The 21,761-nt window shown below is 47.5% G+C and overlaps 1 protein-coding gene across 4 annotated transcripts in view; it reads left to right on the top strand.

Annotated features, from left to right (window-relative positions):
- The window catches only part of ITGA9 (integrin subunit alpha 9), a 362,074-nt gene that overhangs the window by 203,256 nt on the left and 137,057 nt on the right, over positions 1 to 21,761 (top strand). For all 4 annotated transcript variants that reach the window (XM_023260749.2, XM_023260752.2, XM_023260750.2 and 1 more), the window contains exon 18: positions 10,984 to 11,134. In XM_023260749.2, the coding sequence (XP_023116517.2) occupies positions 10,984 to 11,134 (151 nt within the window). The remainder of the gene's footprint in view (positions 1 to 10,983; positions 11,135 to 21,761) is intronic.

Here is a 21,761-nt window from a genome sequence, read left to right as displayed (position 1 = left end):
ATTAGAAGGGATGTATAAAGCCTGGTGAGATGTGAGGCACGTCTCAAACTATATGGCGTGATAACCCATTTTTGGAGACGTTTAAAACCTACATCCAACCATCCAGTGCGTTCTGTTTAAGGATAGCATTATTGGGTTGAGGCAGCATTTGCGAGTATAAACAATATGACTGTTAAAGCTACTTAAAGTTACGGATTTAAAACCAAAGGAGAAATGAAGGTAGACGGTTGCCGTTTATATATTTTTGAAGTGTGTATGGAAGCAGACACGTGTCCAGACAGGCCCTGGTAGGGGTCTGGGACAAGCCGTGTGAGCACATCAGCCAAGGGAGTCAGCTGAAGCCTGTGGTGTGTGCCCAGGGGGACCAAAGGCAGGACAGCTGGAGGAGGGGCTGAGTGGTGGCAGGGGTAGGGCACGGACATCTGAGCAGCAGGCTGCTCCCAGATGTGGCGCTGAGTTTTAAAGCAAAATGTGTCATAGGCTTTGAAATGAGAGGCTCTTGAGCAAGCCGGCACGAGGAGCATCAAACGGGTTGGAGCAGGTGGTTCAGGTACGAGGCCGTAAACCACAGGAGGTGGCTGGAGGCCTGGGTTTCTGTGGGGCCAGCCCTGGGGTCACCACAGGATAAGACTGATAATCAGGCAGAGGTAACAACTCCTAGCATTCTAGAGTATATGAAAACGTAATGCAAGGTTAGATTTGATTTATTAGCCATATTTAGAATTGTGCCTTTTGGGGGGCGCCTGGGTGGCGCAGTCGGTGAAGCGTCCAACTTCAGCCAGGTCACCATCTCGCGGTCCGTGAGTTCGAGCCCCGCGTCGGGCTCTGAGCTGATGGCTCAGAGCCTGGAGCCTGTTTCCGATTCTGTGTCTCCCTCTCTCTCTGCCCCTCCCCCGTTCATGCTCTGTCTCTCTCTGTCCCAAAAATAAATAAATGTTGAAAAAAAAAATTAAAAAAAAAAAAAAAAAGAATTGTGCCTTTTGGATACAATATACTTTTTGGATAGTTCTTGGTGATTTTTTGTTTTTTTTATTTTTTTGCAAAAGATATTTTTACCCAAAGAAGAAGCTTTTTTTTTTTTTTTTTTTTTTTTTGGTGCTTTTGGTTAGGTAAAATAAATTCCTGAATATTTGCCTTAATAGCTAGAACCTTATAAATCCGGAAACTGTAGTGATTTTTCACAGCAGTGAAAATTGGTATTTGAATTCTAAATAACTTATCAATGAGATCTACAGGAAAACTAAGTAATAGGCAGTCACTGACTAAAGTAAGCCAGCAAGACAAAATGATTTCCTATCCCTGTAGGAAAGAGGAATTTCAGAACTGATGCTGGAACATGGCATGAGGATTGAGTCCTTTGTAGTCCCTTGCTGTACTTCCGGATTTCCTTATCCGGAGTGCTGTCACATGAGAATGACCATCTCGGGGAAAGAATGGCTTCTCCAACTTACTACAGGCTGAGAGAGAGGGATCAAGAGTCTGAAAACATGGTGTCTAACACTCAGCGTGAACAGAATCTGATGAGGGCATTTATCCTGGCATCTTACCTATAAAGGCTGGGCTTAGCAGCTTTCTTCTTTGGAGCCATAGAAATGTCGGGGTGTTGCGAATGCTGTTTGGTCAGATGGCTAATTTTCTATACAGAGGAGTTGCCCGTATCACAGAGGAGAGGCCTCGGGTCTGGCTCTTTGAATGCAAACGCTTGTGTTAACGAATTCAGGGGGGCTTTGGAATCACCCTCAGAAGGAAGCAGCAGTAGGCTTGACTGTGACAGGTCTCAGCCCCTGAAGGTGAACAGAGGCTGAGGCATGAACACCGTAATGACATTCTGGGGCAAAATGCCGTGACCACCAGTATTGGGCCTTGGCAGAATCAGCGTCTGGCTCCCCAGGCTGGGAAGCTGAGGGAGGTCCCTTACAGAGCACACGCCTGCAGAGATGAGCTCAGAAACTTACGTTTGTTGTCGTCTAGACCTTCTCGGATTGATCGCGGGTCATTCTTTCCAAAGTGATTGCACTAAGTTAGCTCCGGAATATATACCCCTCAGATTTAGCAAGGGTGGTGTCCTTTTGTCTTACTTTAATGTGCACTGGTTTGGGGCAGGGGCAGTATTCAGAACAGTTAACAACCTTTAGAGAATCAGCATGTTGACCCTTAAGAGCAGTTGCCAGTCACGGATGACTAGTACGGTGCCCTTGCTCCAACCCACCGGCGGCCAGCCCGGGGAACGGGTGTGTTCGCTCACCCATACCACATTCGGCAGGACTGAGGCCTGAGTGGGCTGGAGCCACAGTGGAGACTCAGGCACCTGAGATGGACCCTCATAACAGTTGCTCCAGAAGGGAAGTGAGCAGGAGGTATTGCAAGGGGTGGGCTGGGGTTTCTCCAGGCCTTGTGTCCCTTCCAGACTTGCGGGGCAGAGAGGATCAACTGAGCCGATCTGCCAGCGACAGATCGCTGGGTCACGCTTCCACCCCTAAAGCTGGAGAAGACCCGCCCGGCAGGCCCTGCGTAACAGCTCTTGCAACCGCGTGTTGGCCTGCTCTGCCCGCCAGATAGCAGGCCGAGGCGCTGGGGACGGACCGTCCCCCCCAGCAGCAGCCTCTGACCAGTGACTGACCGGAGTCACATGCAAATACCTCCCTCCCCTCGCAGTTGGGATCTTCTGAGGCGCACATTCTGTAAGTCCCCGGAAACCCCGGCAAGACGAAGATGCCGGTGCCCACAGAGGTGACGGACTTGATGTCACGCCCATTTTTGGTTGCCTGTCCCTGCACGTCTCAGTCCATCTTGTCCCTACCGGTGTTTTCGGGGACCACCTCAGGAATAAGTGACTCGTTCTCAGACTTGCGTCAGGGTCTGCTTCTGACAGAGTCAGGCTAAGACATTCCTGATTGCTGAGGTCCACGTGCTGGCTTCCTTTTCTCCCGCCAAGTGACACGTAACCAGGAAGGCTTACCTGCACAGTGGACGACGGTGGGCAGCCCACAAAATTACTCTTTGGGGGAAAAAAAGCACACGTGGTGGAGCGCTTTTTCTTTTTTGACATTTCATAATATTTATTAACAGCATTTTATAAGCAAGTGAATTTTAGGAGCTAAATATCATCAATTTTATTTCTTTAAGAATTTTATTTTTACCCGTGTACTTTATTTTCCCCAAACCTCTACTTGACAAGTAACATGAACAAATATGTACCACTGAAGATAAATCATAAACCAACCATACGGTTGAAAATAAAATACATAGAATTTACTGAAAGTCTGGAACAGTCCTGACCAGTAGAGACAGAATGCAGGCCACCTATGCAATGTAGAATTTGCTGGCAGCCACACTGAAAAATTCAAGTGAAACAAATGCATGGGAAAAAAATGTTATTTAACATATTTAAAAAATCATTTAAGCTTGTCATTAATAGGAAAATGACCGTTGAGGTTCTTTACATCCTTTTCTTTATTTTATGGTGCTAAGTCTTAGAAATCTGATGTGAGTTTTACACCTGATTCAGAGCTGCTGCATTTCAAGTGCTCAGAAGCCACATGTGACCAGTGGCTACCACGGGGGACAGCACAGGCTTGGAACACGTACTTCGGAGTTGTCGCACCCAGTAGGCAAGGGGGCTGAGGTCATTGCACACCGGCCGCCATCAGTCATTGGTCGAGAGCTGCTATGGACCTTTAGGGACTCTATTCTTTGGCACTCTGCCAGCCTGCAGAGGAAAGTCCTCCAGCAAAAGATGGGGAGGCTGGCAGATGGAATTGCAGTCGGTGCAGGCCACAGTGGTGAGACCCCAGGGACAAGGGGAGAACCACCCATAGCCAATAGGCTACAATACTTTCACCTTGGTGCCTTATTATTTGTTAATTCATTACTTACGGCACTACCTGACACTGGTGACTAAAGATTACATGATTAGGTTCACTGGCCTAGAAGATCAACCCCGAACTGTGACATTCGAGATTCATGGGACTCTGGATGCCTTGTCTATATCCTACGTGCCTCTCACTTACCTTACTGTTAAGGATGCCCTTTTCTTGCTCCTTTCCATATTATTTCAGAGTCACGTCCATCCTTTTATCTGTTATTTATTTCCTTCTATGTCTGAAATCTACTTCCTGTTTCCACCCATGTGCTCCTCATCCTTTAAGACGTGGCTCAACTCCTACCTCTCTCAGGAATGTCTTATGGTAACTACAGTCCTACAGTGATTCCTTTACTTGGAATTTTTTTTTTTTTTTTTGCACCTTATTCTGCACTTGTATCTTTGGCATGACTCATCTTCTCAGCTTTGTGGTATATGTCCTTCACATCGTAATCAATTTGTCTGGTACTTTTGCACATATCCCTTCTAGGAAGACTTCACATAAGCAAAAAAACCCACACCAGCGGCTTTATGGTTTTTTTCACGTTTGTGATGTTAAGCACTTATAGTTGAAAACCTCTTGATGGTTGTCAACAAAGTGCCAAGGAGGAGGTTGCCCACAGGAGCTGCTAAAGGCATCCACAATCATTTCCAATTTCAAGGACACTGTCTAGAGGAAACTAAGCACCTCGGAGAGCTTTTGTAAAGAGATGATACCTCCCGAGAGTCTAAATATTCTAGATGCCAACAAGGCAAACACAATTTCATTGCTCATCTTATCATAGCCAAAGAAGCTTCATGTGAATCTTAGTCTGTTTAATCACATTTTACTCTACTTTAGGAGCACTGAGAACACAGGGAGGAACACCAGACCTCCCACGGGAGTTGGGAGGGCTGCCTGGCTTCGCCGCTGTCTGCTGAGTGGCCGCAGGGACGCGGTTGACTCTCTGGCCTCTCTGCAAAATGATGACTCAAGCGAGTCCCCATCCAGCTGTCAAATTCCATTTCTGATTTTATGATGTCTACCCATTTGTAAGAATAGGAAGCATTGTCTGTGATTATAAGTTGCAGTGGCTATAATTTATATCCGTGCTTTTATGACACATTGTTGAGGATATCTGTGATTTGTTGGATGCTGAATCCTTACTCAGGAATGCTGCCCCCAGTTTTGACATTTCTCCTATGGGAGAATATGATCTGCTTCACAATGCCCTTCTTAATATGATTTCCATGAGTGGAAAACTAAGGATTCCGTGTGTGTGTGTGCGCGCGCGCGTGTGTGTGTGTCTGTATAATCAAGCTTAGCAACAGTTTTGTTGGAAGAGCTGTCTTGCCATTGCTGTAGGACTCATGGTTCGTTTGCCTCCTCAGTAATACTTTGCCAAATACCCCCACCCTCCCCTCCTCTCCCCTCACTGACCTGAGGAATCCCTTCTTTGTACTCTCATCGCATAGGGGACCTCCTAGGAAGGTTTTTGGGTCAGCGCTTCACACGTGTTGATGTTAACTCATGTCTTATGTGTTTGTCCCCTCTATTAGACTGAGAACTCCTTGGGGTCTGGGACCTGTACCCTGATGCCTATGTTGAGAATATAGTCTTAAAAAAAATTGTGGATGGATGGATGGATGGATGGAGGGATGGGTGGATGGATGGATGGTTAGAAGAAAGGGAGGGAGGGAAGTGGATGAAAGAGTGAAGGCAGGAATTAAAAATGGATGGACTTGGCTGCCCTATACTATTATCCTGGTTGTCATTATTAAGTATAGCTGTGGGTGGCAAGTACATGATCAGTAGGGATAATGATGTAACAGGTTTTTAAAACTTAAGTGCAGTTGACTAGAATGCACTTGATTAACTCCCACATTAACATCCTTTACTCAGGCTAGATTGAAACTAGCAGTAAAAGAAAATGAAAGTGCTACATTTTATGTAAGGCATTTTATGGAAGGTAGATTATAACCACAAATATTTAAATAAGGTCACAGCTTTTATCTTTAAGACTTAAGGAAAATCTAAAATGATCCAGTGGATAATTAATAATTAAACACCCTTAAGCTACTTTGGTTTCTTCCCTTAGCACCTTCTCAAAAAATTACTTGCATAAATTGTTTGCTTGATGGTAGAGGGGAAAGCATTTACCTCAGTGGCCTTAGTCATTCAGTATATGATGACTGATATGGAAATGTATTGCATTTACCCAATAAGGAATTTGGAATGAGATGCACTCTTATTTTTTTTTTAAGTAGTGTCCGTGCCCAACATGGGACTCAAACTCAAGATCCTGAGATTAAGTGTCGTGTGGCACTCACTCTTACCGTATGGAGATGAGTGAGGTCAGAGAACAGGTTCCACAGTGACTCTTGGGCACCACACAGCTACCGAGATGGCAGCAGTAACATCAAATCAATGCTAAACTTAAATATAAGCCCAAGGTGCTGTAAGATGTATTAGAGCAGTTACATATGTTATTGTTTATAAGAGATGAGCAGTATATTTCCATTGGGCTGTATATGTGCTGTAAGATAAGCTTTATAGAAACTGTACGATTTGTGTCATATGTTGACTATTATTAGTAACACTTTCCACATAAGAATACACCAGTGATTGGTGTACAAAGTGATATGACTCATGTAAAAGACTGCAGAAGTAAATTAGAATTCATGGGAAAATTTCTCAGGGAATAAGATTTCCTGAAAATAAGAAGGGTGGTTCTTTAGTAACTAAGCACCCATGGGATGTTTGGCAAAAATCCCTGTGCTCGATTGTCTTACTCCTTCAGTCCTGTCAAAGGGATTGGTCTTCATGGAGTTCTGTCCTTGTTAGACGCCATCAAAAGCCATTTCTTGCCAAAGCCCTTCCCGACTGAGATGGAGTTTACGTAAGAGCTGTGGCTCAGACAACCTTCATGTCAAAGGGAACTGGGCGTTAGTGCTAGCTCAGCCACTGCGTGGCTCTGTGACCTTGACCAAAGTGGGTTCCCCTTTGGGGTAGGGGGGCTCATCTTCAACTATAAAATACAAAGATTGAGCTGTTGAGCTGTTGTGGGAACGTTGGGCATTTCCATTCATTCATCAATTCCATAAGGGTTCACTGGACACCTGCTATGTGCCAGGCACAAGTCTTGAGTCTCGAGGACTTCACTGATGACCAAAGCCAGACCAGGGTCCTTGCCTTCTGGGGCTTAGATTTTAATTGGGAAGAGAGATTTCTTAATCAAATAGCCACACAAATAAATGTGTCATCCCAACCTTGCTAAGTGCTGTGAAGGACTGACAGAGCGCATGGGCTGGAGGGGTTTATAATAGGGAGATTTATTCTCCCCCAGGAGAGAGATCAGAAGGGGCTTGCAGTGGAGGGGGGCGGGCTTTGAAGGCCTAGGAGGTGCTGTGTTCAAAGCCCAGCACAGCTCCTCGGCCAGCCTCTATCTCTGCTTCTCGATTTCCTCACTTCTAAAAATGGGACTGACGTCAGGACCCGCTCGCTCACAGCGTTGTAAGGTTTCAGAAAGTTGACATGTTTCAAAGCACCCAACACCAGGCAAATTACATTTCATTTCATTTCATTTCTAAGAATAGTTTTGGAAGCAGAGACGTACTATTTTATACATAGGTTTTCAGCTGTGGAGAAAGAGCAAAACCAGCTTTCAGGCTCCCCTTTTTAAAGAAGTCTGAGTTCACATTCCACCCTGGAAGGCGCCTGGCTTCCCTTCATCATGGAGGCATGTTAGAATCACTTGACTGGAAGCCCAGGGACGACCTTGCTCGCCTGATTAAGTGACAGAGGCCCAGGCTCCGGGGGCTGGAGAAGGTGAGACATCCTAGGCCTGATCTCTTGCCATTTACACGTGAGGAAAGGGGGCTGATCACAAACAACAAAACGGGAACGAGGAGGCAGCTCCCTGCCCCCACGGTCCTGTGCTCTTCTATCTTGTTTCTCTGTGTTCCATTTGGAAACTGGCTACTTTCTGAGGCGACTGGGCTACCTGTGAGTGCGTATGCAATTCCTTCTCGAGAGAAAGCAAGCTTATCAGTCCCTCATAACTCCTCAAGGCCTGAGGATTACTTCTGTAATCTCACAAAAGCAAACAGGAGGACAGAAATAACCCATCAATCGTTAAAAATTAAAATGGCCAACAATAATAAATCATTGCCGCCATAGCTTCAGGTCAGGGTCTTAATTTATTGGAGGCCACTCAAGAATTTGAGGCTTTTTTTCTGAGTTAATTTTCCACATCTTGTTTGGATCCTTAAAGCTCGTACTTCCAAAAGCAAAGCCATCAGATCTCTCGGTGCACATGTTAATTCTTGCTGATGCAGGAAAGTGAGGCCTTGTCCTCATGGCTGGGTAATGAGGATTGCTCTCCACAAAAGTCTGTACTTCAAAGTATTATAGCCTACTGAGATTTTGGATCTTTCTCTTCTCCTTCACGCTATATTCACCATATTAATGCTTACAAACAACAATAAACATGTGCTGGTTATGCAGAAAAGGAATTTATTGGAAGGCTATGGACCAGTTCGGAGCATAGGCAGGAAGCCTGCAGAACCAATGGGGACAGGAAACAGGGGAGATAAGGCTTAGCTCAGGATGCCACCTCAACATCTCAGGAGCCACCTCAGATGATCTCAGAGGGCCCTGGGGCTGTCTTTGAGAACCCCTCAAAATTCCTGGCCCCGGCTGGGAGCATCTGTGCATACTGAGGCCACATGACTGCATACAGTCAGGTGCCCACACTTTAGCTATCAAGAGGGGGAGAATGGGAGGGACTGCCCCTTTTCTTCTGATGTGCCCTTCCCATCTATCTTGAGATTCCTCCCAAACAGGAAGGTGTCATTTAATTATTATTATTTTATATTGTATTTTGTATTATTAAGTCATACATTCATATTATTATTTATTATTGTTATTATTATTTTGCTGAGCAGCCCAAAATACCAACTGTCCATTACACGAACCCGCATGAGCTTAGTCACGTCATCCCTTAAGTGGCTGGCCAGAGATTGGCTACCGGGGTGAATTTACTTTGTCCACAGTGCGCGTCACATGACAGTCCGCTGCTTCGTATTGTCCTCGTCCCCTTGTCGTCCCACCGACGGCCCACTCGCTCCCCCACTTGCCAGGGCTGCCATTTCCCTCCTCCTCTTCGCCCCTCAAACATTCCCTCCTCCTCCTCTCCCTTCCCAGTCTTTGACTCTACTTCTGTTTCCGTGCAAAATGGACGTAATCACAAAGGAGCCTCCACTTTGTTTCTAACACCCATCTACTAACGCATCTGTGCCATGGGCTGGTTTCTCTCCTGGTCCCATCTGGTCCCAGCCCCTCCATTTGTTCACCAGGCCATCCAGCAACTGTCCCCTCTGTGGTGCGTCCCTTCCCTTTATCGTGCAAATGTGCGACCATAGTTTCCATCTTGAGAAAGATGACGATTCCCTTGCGCCCACTCCCCACCCCCAGCCCTCATCCCATTGCTCTGCTCCCCATTACAGGAAACCAACTCCAAATGGTTGAGTATTCTCACTGTTTCCATCTGTTCGGCTATTCCGACACTTAAACCAATTCCAGGCTTCCATCCATATCACTCCACTCAAGCAGCTCTTACTGAGATCACCAGTGACCTTCAGGTGGCTAATTCCAGTGGCCAATCCTACTTCTTCATGTTATTTTGGCCTATCTGCCAACCTTTGACAAAACAGCCGAAACATGTCTTCTGTGGCCACAGAGAGACCATCTCTCTTGCTTTTCCACCTACCTCCCTTGTCATGCTTTTTCTTCACCTTGGTGGCTCCTCCCCATCTGCAGTTCCCACGTGTGAGACCTCTTCTCTGTCTACACTCATCCCCCAGTGATCGTATCCAGTCCATCCCAAATGTGTATCCCCGGCCTAGACCCTCCTTCTAGACGTATGCATCCAGCTGTCCAACACCTCTTCTTAAAGATCCAACGGTCATTTTGGATTTTTTCTGCCGAACCTTCTACACCTATGGCCTTTCCCATGTCAATGAATGACAATTCTTCCCTTCCACGTGTTGAACCTAAAATCCTTGCAGCCATCCTCGACGCCTCTCTTTCCCTAATACCCCTCATCCAATCAATCTGTGAGCACAGTCTGTTGGCCATAACCATGGAAACACATCCAGGACACGACCTCTTCTCACAACCTCAGCTTCTACCACTGTGGTCTGAGCTGCCACCTGGTTTATTGCGAGAGCTTCCTAACCAGGCTCCCTGCTCACCCCTGACCACATACTCCACGGACCGTTCACATCACAGCCAGTGTGAGCCTTCAAATGTGGAAGTCGGGTCACACCACTCCTCTGCTCAGAGCCCTGCAGGAGCTTCCTCTCAGAGTCAAACCAAGGTCCTTGTGACGGTCCCACAGTGCCCCATATGCTCTGCCTGCCCCCACTCCCTTCATCTCTCTGAGCCCGTTTCCTTCCCCACACCCCTTTGCTCACTCCTCTTAGCCACTCTGGCCTCCTTGACATGTCTTGAACGTGCCAGGCCCGACTTTCCCTTGCTAGTTCCCAGATGTCTATGTATCTTGCTCCTTTTATGCCTTCAGGTTTCTACTCAGAGGTCACCTCACCAGTGAGCCTTCCCCAACTACCCTATTTGAAATCACAACCCACTCTCCCTTCCAATCTGACGTTCTCCACCCTTCATACTCTCTGTGAATTTTCTCCACGTTCTGACCATGCTGTATGTTTGCTGCATTGTGTATGTTTTCTGTTTCCCTAAAGCCACACAAAGGCAAGACCTCTGTCCACTGTTCTTTCTTCTAGCACATACAGTAGTAGTGATTGGCATTTAGTAGGTGCTCAAAAATACTTGAATGAATACATGACCGAATTCCACGTCCAGGGTATTAAATGTCTTATGATTTTCTGAGTTTGATGTGAGCCCCAGAAAAGCCTAGCAAGTTAGGCTGTTAGATGAGGAAACCGAGGTCCATGGGAGCTAACTGCTTACCCACGAATGCATGGCCGGTGAATGAGTTTCCTGGGACTTGTACTTCTGACACCAGTGGAGTTTCTGCCCCCAACCCTCAGCTACCCTCTGATGCCTCGTATGATGTTATGAAAGCTTCAGGGCATTCATTGCTGTTTATTGCTCGTTGCAGTGTGGATGAGAAAACCCCATACCTAGCTTTGGGAGCTGTGAAGAATATCTCCCTAAACATCTCGATCTCAAACCTTGGGGATGACGCCTACGATGCCAACGTGTCCTTCAATGTTTCCCGTGAGCTCTTCTTTATCAACATGTGGCAGAAGGTAAGGAAGGCACCCCCGAAAGGGAGCCTTTGTTCCGTCTGGTGCGTTCTCTGACTTTCATCACAGCTTGGAACGTGCAGTGGTTCTGCAAAGCCTGTTTCATTATTTTGGGCATCATTTGGAACTCTGGGGATTTTTCCTCCTCCTGGACTTAGAAGGTGCGTTGGTGCGGCCAAAGAAGAAACCGTAGATACCTACAGGGTGCTGGAGCGATATCCATATCTAACACTGCCCCCCATCCATTTTGTCTCGTGGAACCCTCCCCCTCCTGTTTTGTCTCACCACTTCCCCAAACACTGGCATGTTCTAGAGAATTCCAGTTGTGCATCGCTAGTTGCAAGGAACGAGATAAGAAATGAGGACAAATCGCTGCCTGTTATCACCACTGGTGCACTTGACTGTTTCCATGAAAGGGTCACGTATGTCAGCCTAAGCTTTGGCATGTTTATTTACAATGTATTTGAGTGAATTGAGGAAATTAAATTACTTTCATGAAATGAGTAAATTTTTCAGCATGGACTAATGTACTTGAATGAATTGAAGTTTAAGTAGAGTGACTCAGAAAGGAAAAAGCAGTTGGTATTCTCTCCTGTCCTGTAATCCAACTCAGTGAACCACCTATGGGAAGAAAGAGCAAGTCACCAGGAGGCAACAGGAATGAGTGGGCTCAGACAGACCTCGCCCTTCCCGGTGGTTGCTCTAACTCTTGACGGCAGTTTTGAAGGCAAATCTTGTCACTTTTCAACATGTTTACAACATGGAACTGCAGTACCTTGACATCTGTGTTAAACAGAACCAAAATCACTTTCTGAGGAACAGTCGTGCCCTGCCCACAGAGGAGCACTGAGCGTGCCTTCAAGCCCATGGGAAAACGTCTGTTCAGACACAGATCCTGGCAAGCTCACCAGTTTTGACAGGATTACACCAACCTTGCCCAGCTTAGGGGGCACCTGAAGGCTATAGAGAGATCTGTAGTGATGGGGCTCCAAGAACTTTACAAGAGGTTATCACAAATCTCTGCTGCTTCATAGCTTTTAGGAACACCAGGGTTGGGAAGGTCACAAAAGCGATCAAGAAAGACTATGAGAAGGGCACACTTCCCATTCTCTGTAAGCTAAAATTGTCCTGGGGTAAGCCCAGTCAAGAGAGAACCAAGTATCTCTAGGGTTCTAGTATCTCTGGCTCCATACAGAATGTCTTTTATAGGATTTCCTGTGCTGTGCCATCGTCTTGTAGGGGGTGGATTTGGGGAAGGGGCAGACTCAAGAACAGATCTGTAAAACTCCTCTCTGGGTAACTGAAAGGATGTGGTTGGTGACTTGGGTCATTATGTTGCAGGTTCCTCTCACTTAGGACCCACCGGAGAAATTTCTTTCCAGCCTCAGAATTAGGAAGAGCTGTGTCTCCCCAAGTACCTTGGCTTATTTTTGCCTATAGACACAGTCATCCTTGTGACAAAGCTTTGTTCTGTCTGTCGTCTGCTACAAAGTTGAGAGCTGGCCCCGCTCTTTCGGTATATAGGATTTGGTAGTATTATTTCATAAACTATAACTGCCTATATCTCACTTTACTTCCTTCATCATAGGTTTCTTTTTAGCATGGAGGCTACATAATATTCTGTCATAAAGTATTCTATGGGATTACCCTTAAATTCCTGTTATGTAGATATTTCATTCTAGTTTTATTCTCTTTAATGCTGTGATGAGGGGCGCCTAGGTGGCTCAGTCTGTTAAGCATCTGGCTCTTGATTTCGGCTCAGGTCACGATCTCACAGTTTGTGAGATTGAGCCTCATGTCAGGCTCTGTGCTGAGCATGGACCCTGCTTGGGATTCCCTCTCTCCCTCTCCCTGTCTCCCTCTCTCTCTGCCCCAACCCTGCTCATGTGCGTGCCTGTGTGCTTTCTCTCTTAAAATAAATATTTTTTTAAAAAATTGAAAAACGGGCGCCTGGGTGGCGCAGTCGATTAAGCGTCCGACTTCAGCCAGGTCGCGATCTCGCGGCCCGTGAGTTCGAGCCCCGCGTCAGGCTCTGGGCTGATGGCTCGGAGCCTGGAGCCTGTTTCCGATTCTGTGTCTCCCTCTCTCTCTGCCCCTCCCCCATTCATGCTCTGTCTCTCTCTGTCCCAAAAATAAATTTAAAAAAAGTTGAAAAAAAAGTTAAAAAAAAAATTGAAAAACAATACTGTGATGGCTGTCTCTCACAGAGATTGCCCTGAACAAGTGATTTTATCTTTAGTCTTGTAACTATCTAGGGGATGGGCCACAGCAGTGATTAACCACCCACTATATACCAGGGGTTTCACACGCATCTTCCCATTCCCTCCTTACTGCGTAGGATCTGGGCACATCTGCCATATTGGAGGAATGCTGCAGGAGAGAAGTGAGGGAAGCAGGATGAGGCAGGGAAAGGGCTGAGTAAGGGGATGCTGTTGTAAAATGTAGCCTTAGTCTGAATGATAGGGTGGAAAGACGTGGAGGAATGCCCAAGAGCATAAATCACTCAGCAGAATCGTCCCCTCTTGAGGTGGCAGGAGAGCACCATTCCCACCCTTGTATCATACTGACTACCTTGAGGAGTAGTAAGTAACCCCCCAGGCATTCTTGATGAGGGGCTCTAGTCAGGTGAGGACAGTGTACCTGGGAAGGCCATAGGTATGCCATTAGCTCCTATAGCCGATCATTTTTATCTCTTCTCCATCGAATCCCAACGAGCTTTGGCACAGGGAGCCCTGGTTTCAATTTGGCAGAGAGTTGACAAGGTTTCGGGGGCCCTTCTGGATGTGGGACGCATTAGCGTGAAAAGGTGGCAGGGTACAGAGACAGCACGTAGCTGCCGTGGGGGCAGGACTGTCTAGAAAAACAGGGAAGATGACCTTCAATGTGATAGGAGAAGGTAAAGAAACAAAAATTCCTCTCCCATGACCACAACTGCACGTGGAAATGTAGATGGCATCACTCAGCCCAGAGCAAGATTCTAATAGCACCCAGATGGGTGGTACAAAGGAACCGAGAGAGCCCACCCACCCCACGTAGGCCTAACAGAACCAACATGGACCCTACAAAAAGGTTCTACCACATAAACTAAGACGAGTGTAACTCAGGACACAGAAGAAAAGCATACCCTTTAGAAAGATTATTAATAGAAAACAAAAGTAAATTTTACAGAGCACCCACTTTTGTTCTTGATGAAATTCAAGAAAAATATGAGCATCACAAAAGATCAGAGAGTAGAATGATAAACTGGGATGAAAAAGGAATGAACTGAGAGGCCAAAAAAATAAAGGTTGTAGATAGGATAAGGAAATATAATGAAACCAAGAAAGCAATGGCAGAATTAAAACGTGCTGTAATTAGGAAAGAGCAGAATTAGTAGTATGGAAATCTGATTCATTGCTGTACAGGACATATTTGAGATGGTCTCTGAGGATTCAGAGAAAAAAAAAAGTCAGTGAAGAAGGATGACGGTGCAAACTATACATGTAGAAGGTGGAGACTGGAGGATCAGCATAGATAAGTGGGTCCAGAATACTTGGAACAGAAGACATGAGTAGATACCAAGAAGGATCTCCATTCTCTTGAATGGTCTCTGCAAATACCAGGCAAAAATACTGAGAACACTTTAATGTCAACACACAGCTTCATGAGATTTTTAATTTTCAAAATGTGAAAGTGATGCTACTGATACCTAACAGAAAACAAAGAAACCAATGTTCCATAGACTTCTTTAACAGTATTAAAAAGTCAGAGTAGGTTCTTGTCAATTAAGAATTCTATACCCAGCCAAGTTGCACTCCCTCGTGAAGGCAAAATGAAGACATCCCCGAATATGTGAGAATTCATGAAGTCTGTTAACTCTCCTAGTTTAGATTTCCCCCAAAGCAGACTCTGACACTATGACGTAGGTACAGGTGGTTTATTTGGGGAGTGATCTCAGGAGGCACGTTGTGGGAGTGGTGCGTTTAGACGGGGAAGGGATAAAAGCTAAGAAAGTGTGTGCTGATGAGCCATGGGGAACTTGGGCTGTGTCCTGCTGCAGACCTTCTCAGACAGTCTCTGTGGAACACGCTCTCAGAGTCACTCCCAGGGGTGAGGAAGCTGCTAGAGGATTTCTCCACCAACTTTTTCTTTTTGAGAGAGAGAGAAAGAGAAAGAGAGTACACAAGGGGCACCTGGGTGACTGAGTCCATTAAGCATCTGACTTTGACTCAAGTCATGATCTCACAGTTCCTGAGTTCGAGCCCCGCATCAGGCTCTGTGCTGACAGCACAGAGCCTGGAGCCTGTTTTGGCTTCTGTGTCTTTCTGTCTCTCTCTCTCTCTCTCTCTCTCTCTCTCTCTCTCTCTCTCTCTGCCCCCTCTTCAAAAAAATAAACTTAAAAAAAAAACATGCAAGCAGGGGAGAGGGACAGAGAGGGAAAGAAAGAGAAAGAGAGTGAGAGAATCTTAAGAAGGTTCCATGCTCTGTGCAGAGCCTGACATAAGGCTCCATCCCACAACCCCAGGATCATGACCTGAGCCAAAATCAAGAGTGACTGAGCCACTCAGGCGCCCCAGATTTCTCCACCAACTCTCACCACTCATCCACAGAAAATCACTCCAAGGGCTTTAACACCCTGGAACTTCCAGCCTTCTCTGGCAATGAGCCACACTCCCTGGGGTGAGTGAACAATTCCAGCAGTGAGAAGTTGGAAGCCTCTGGCCCAGAGGGCACTGGCTTCAGGTGACCAACCCTTTGGTTAGTTCTAGGGAATGTGAGCAAGGCAGCATCTGCTTCAATAACTGTTGAAGCTTTAATAAGCATGAAACTATTCCTGAGAAATAGGATACTTACAGATAAAGCACTCAAGAATAGAGTCGTCGAATAAAGTGTTAGGGCCAAAGAAATGTAGAAGTAAGAAAAAACAAATTTTGCAAACGTTTAAAATAGGAAGCAAATGTTAAAAAAAAAAAAAAAAAAGATTTATTGCCCCAGTAAAGACATAATTGAAACAATTAACTTAAAAACTAAGACTGTAATATCAGTTGTACCGTACAAATTTGGGAAGAAACATAATCTCATCACTGTTGCTGCTTCACATTCTTCAGAAGGGAGTTTGGACTCCTCAGCTGTTGGTGAGAGGCCATTCTGAGCCGCCGCTTCCTGCCTCCCCTCTTCCCCAGCCTCGGAGTTCGCCATGCCCCACATATGCACTTGAATCCAGTTATAATTCAGTCCCAAAGCTGCCTTTATCCTAGAATTCCCTCCGTCCCCATTTTCTTCGGTGAACTGCCCTGCCCTCAGATCTCCGCTCCGATGCCTCCCCTGGCTGCATGGGTGAGGTGGGTGGGTGGGTGGGTGGGTGGCTCTCCCTCTGTCCAAAGCCACAAGGCGGCTCGGGGCGTAGGCCTCCAAGGTCTCCGGTCTTCTCTGTCATCACCCGGTTGGTGATGTATTCGTTTCTGAGACTGGACAAAACGTCTCCCCTAACACGGACTCTTCTGTCCTCTGCAACGCAGAACTGCTTCCAAAGATTCATGCTGGTTCTTTCCTGTAAGGGAAGACTGGTTACAAAAATGTGGGCTGCACACTGGATAACCACCTGCTGGCTTTTCTCTCGCCTCCATCAAGCTAAGGTGAAAACACTCCATAAAACGGGGCTTCGTGCGCCGGTGGCCGCTCATTGGCTGGCACGTGCGGGTTGGCCGGGGCGCAGCCCACGGCGGTGGCCGTGTCGTGGCCGTCTGTGAAGCCGTGTGCCGGGTCTCGTAGGGATGGGGGAGGGGCACAGTGGAAAAGGAGAGTAAAGAACAACGGAGACGATGCGCTCGGAGCACATCTGCACCGCACAGCCCCAGGGTCACATTCAGGTTAGATTCTGCGTGAGCGGCACCCCCGGAACACCACCCCACAGGCTACGTGGATGGTGCCCCCCCCCCCGAGTTGTACAGCCATGTGGCTCTGGGGTCAAGGGAAAGTTGAGTTTTAATTTCTCGCCGCGACGCCGCTCGGCACACAGCGGCTCTTCTTGCCTCCGGGGAACAGGAACGCGTTTGTTCCGACAGCGGTCGTTAGGTACCTGCTAAGTGCCAGGGGCCGTACCAACGGCTGGGGGACCCAAAGACGAGTAAGGGCCGGTCCCTGCTTGCGAAGAACTCCTGGCCTAGTGGGGTGCGAGGCATGTCAGCCAACAGCACCGGAGGCCAACTGCTGTCCGGAGCACTGGCACGTGACATTGCTCTGAAGCACGCGATGACCTACACCAGCTAGTCTCGGGTTGCCTGAAGCTCCCAGATGAGTGCTGGGGAAAGACGATGGGCCTCCTCTGAAGAGTCGATATCAGCTGGTGCTGCCGTCGCGGAGCTGGGATGGATGAGTGAGTTTATTCGGTGAAGGGGAGAGCTGGCTGGAGCCCCGCGAGAGGGCAGAGGAAGAGGGACAGGAGCGATCCAGCAAGGTGGAAGAAGGCTTTCCCGTGTGGGTCTAAGGGCCAGCGACGCTCCGAGTGGCAGCATGGCCTCTGGACGTTTTAGGAATGCAGATGCCTGCTGTCCTATGCTGAAGTTGCTTGTCGGTTGGGTCTCTGGCGCTCAGGAATGCTTCATGTGGCCAGACAGATAAGCTCAAAGCAGAGGCCGGATGCGTGCTCACGTATCTTCATGGCAGTGAGTGCCTGTTAGGGCCCGCATGGGAACAGACAGGGACATGGGCAGTTGTAAGCTTTGAGATAGTGCAAGGGTACTCCCAGGTGACCTTTGGGTCCCAAGGGGGTGTGGTGGCTTGCCACAGAGTTACAGAAGAGGTCGTGCTTGGTGAGAAAGAACGAGGAGGGGGTCCCTGACCTAGCACCGTCTGTAGCGTGAGTGCTCTCTTGGTTTGGATCTCCCGGACGCTGACCTTGAAGCAAGGAATTGAGGGCAGTTTGTTTGTTTGAGAGACGCAAGAAACACTGGGAGGGAAATGGAGCAGCGACAGACAGGTGGAGGCAGCTAATGCAGGGGGTGCTGTTCAACCAGCTGCCACGGTGGGAAGTGGGACTTCATCCCAGGACAACCCTGGGAAGCAGTGTAAAACCCAAACTTGGGGGCTGAGGCAGCTGGGGGAGTCAGTGGTTGAAGCTTTCTAGGAGCACGCATCCCCCAGACCTCTATCCTGTGCTGTGCGTGGCCAGAACAACCAACCTCATTCTGGAAAGTTCCATTCAAGCACAGGGTTGCAGCCACTGGCAACTGGAAGTGGGGCGGGGCACCCTGAAAGGTGTAACCCATCCGTGTGAGGTTCCCCAGCACCTGTAGAGATGCCCACAGGGTTGGAAGCATTTGCAACCTAAACACCTCACTTTCTAGACTTCCAGAAGTCACAAGTTAGCGTAATGGAGCTTTGCCCGGGGTTCTAGCTCGAGAACTAGCGATGCACACCTCACGGTCTTACGGGAGTGGCGCAAGGCTAGTATTGTAAATGGGACAAGGGGCCCGGGTGTGGGACAGTAGGAGGCAGGGAAGACTGTGGAAAAACGGGGCCTCATCCAGAGAGAGCAGGCCACGGTTCCCAGGTGGGAGTGAGGGCCGATGCAGCCAGATTTCCTACTTTTCAAGAAAAGCCAGAAGTCCACATTTTTATGTGAAATCTCATGACTTTGGCAGCTAATTAAAATGTTTTCTGAACATTGAATGGGCCAAACAAAACATATCCAACTGACTGCATCCAGTCTGTAGGCCACCAACTGGTGACCTCTGGCTTAGCTGTTTTCCATATGCTGTAGGCAGTTCTCCCGCCTGCCTGTTGTCACATGGATCTGTATCTGGGGTAGACCCTGGTGTGTGTGCAGGCGTGACTGCATTTCTCACCTGTCCCCGGGTGGCAGGTTAGCTAGCCAAAGAGATTGGAGTTTGGGGGTTCAAGTGTGAGTGTCTGCTTGGGGGGAGGGAGGGTCAACTTACAGGTAGTATCCATAGCACTTTAAAGCCAATGATGTTCTCAAAACCCTTGCGCGATTGCAAGAGGCAGCCAAGCCGGGGGTTGTGCTTCAGAAATTCTTAGAAGTAACACAGCAAGCCGCCAAGGTGGGGGAGAGGGAAGGCGAGGCTCTCGCTCCCATCCCACGCAGATGCAGAAACTCAGCTCTGTTTCTTGCGCCCAGCGGGACCTTGAGCAAGGGTCTTCTCTCTGTGACTCAGTTTCCTTCTTTGTGAAATGAGACGTGCTGAGGGTCAAATGGCGTCTATGCAGACTACTCGTACATGATGCGCGGCTACCATGGCGGCCCCCGCCACCCACAAGCACCAAGTCTATAATTCATTCATTTACTCAGAAGGTATGAATTGGTCACCTACTCCAGACCAAGATTACATGCTGAGGAGGAGGAGGGGAAAAAAGCGAGAATACTAGACGGTGCGCTGTCAGTCAGAAGGTGTTGACTCTTCCTTTTTTTTTTTTTTATGTTTATTTTATTTTGAGAGAGACAGAGAGGAGTATGAGCGGGGAAGGGGCAGAGAGGGAGGTTAGAGAGAATCCCAAGCAGGCTCCGTGCTGTCAGCACAGAGCCCAACACGGCTTGAACCCTTGAACCATGAGATCATGACCTGAGCCAAAATCAAGAATTGGACGCTTAACCCACTGACCCAGCCAGGCGCCCAGACTCTTCCTTTTAAACTGAAAATCAAGACCTGTGGTCTTAACAAAGGGATTGCAGGAGTGTGTGTGCATGGGCGTGTGCCTTCATAACATCAAAAAATATAGCTAGTGTTAAACTGAACATATTTTTATATTTGATTAGTTACCTTTATTTAAAAAATTGAAATTACATGAAAATAATGGAAAATTTGGTGTATGTGTGTGTGTGTGTAAATATACATATATGTATATGTGTAAATATATATGTATATATATGTATATGTGTAAATATATATATTTACACGTGTATATGTGTAAATATATATATCAGTTAAGTGGGCTAACTTTTGTAGTCCCCATTTGTTTGCTTTTTTTTTTTTTTTTTTTTTATTTTTGGGGACAGAGAGAGACAGAGCATGAATGGGGGAGGGGCAGAGAGAGAGGGAGACACAGAATCGGAAACAGGCTCCAGGCTCCGAGCCATCAGCCCAGAACCTGACGCGGGGCTCGAACTCACGGACCGCGAGATCGTGACCTGGCTGAAGTCGGACGCTTAACCGACTGCGCCACCCAGGCGCCCCAGCCCATTTGTTTGCTTTTAATAATGCCTATTGATTGGGGTGCCTGGGTGGCGCAGACGGTTGAGCGTCCGACTTCGGCTCAGGTCATGATCTCAGAGCTCGTGAGTTCAAGCCCCGCATCGGGCTCTGTGCTGACCGCTCGGGACCTGGAGCCTGCTTCTGCTTCTGTGTCTCCCTCTCTCTCTGCCCCTAACCCACTCGCATTCTGTCTCTGTCTCTCTCAAAAATAAATAAACATTAAAAAAAATTTTTTTAATAATGCCTATTAATTTTTTTTTTCATTACTATTTGCCGAAGCGTTAGAATTTTTGGTTTGGGGATGTCGACTTTTTAAAATCCAAGATCTATAATGGTTCAAATGTGTGATATGTGTGATGAATATCAGAGTTTAGAGAATGAGGAAAATAATGTACTCCCGAAACAATGTAGGGCTAGGCCCGGAGTCTTTAGGCAGGGAGAGTGATAAATTTGGAGGGTGATGGGGGGTTCGTGGGGTCTGGAGCCAACGAGCAAGAAAGAATTCTTGAAGATGTCTTTGGTGCAAAAAGGTGATTTTATGAAAGCATAGGGACAGGACCTGGAGGCAGGAAGAGCTGTACTGAAACTGTGGGGGGCGGGGGGGTGTGACCGTTTCATGGAGTCAGAGACAAAGTCAAGAGGGAGTTTCCAGAGAGACGTTCATGTGCTAAAGACTTACTGGAGGCCTAGCTGTTGTCAATGTAAGGTTGTTTTTCTCTCTAGCAAAGCATTAACCGTAAGATTGTAGGGAGTTCCTGGACTTGAGGCTGTGGATGGGATTGCCTTTTTCTTAACCATTTGCTTTTTGTTTTGTTTTGTCCTTTCCTGTTTTGGGTAGCCGGGGGTGTCCAAGGAATATCACACATGTCCCACCTAGGGAGGGGGGCGGTGCTAGCTTGTGCTTGCCCCTTAGCCTGCGTCATGCTCCCTCATCAGAGAGGACCGACCCAAAGGTCTGCAGGCCCAGTGAGGCCTGGTGGGGGGACTCCAGCATTTTTATATGGACTAAGGAAACAGAAGAGAGGACAGAAGTTTGTGACATGCTGGAGGAAGAACCAAGAAAGAGCCAACAGACCAGGGAAGACGGGTGAGACTCAGTCTTGGGATTGCCGGCAGGAAAGAGACCAGTAAGGAAACAGTAGAGTCCTGAATCCTGCTGGGAAAATGGAGACCTACCACTTACAATGCCTTTTAGAGCTTTCTGCCCTTTCGAGTTCATAAGAAACATAGTGACCGGCCCCGGTTGTTTGTAAGTCACTGAATCCCACTGACACACTGGTGTCACCATCTAACCTCCCTGCGAGACTGAGGTAGAGAAGTGGGCACCGGGCCCTTCTGTCTCCTCCCACGACAGGGCCCAGTGTGGGGAGCCTGATGATGTCCTTTAGAAGTGGTGTGAAGGAAAGCTTAGTTTTGCTCTTTCTGAGGAGTGGGTGCTT

This window comes from Felis catus, chromosome C2 (assembly GCF_018350175.1).
Source record: "Felis catus isolate Fca126 chromosome C2, F.catus_Fca126_mat1.0, whole genome shotgun sequence".
Taxonomy (NCBI): Eukaryota; Metazoa; Chordata; class Mammalia; order Carnivora; family Felidae; genus Felis; species Felis catus.
This window is presented reverse-complemented; position numbering and strand designations above follow the sequence as displayed.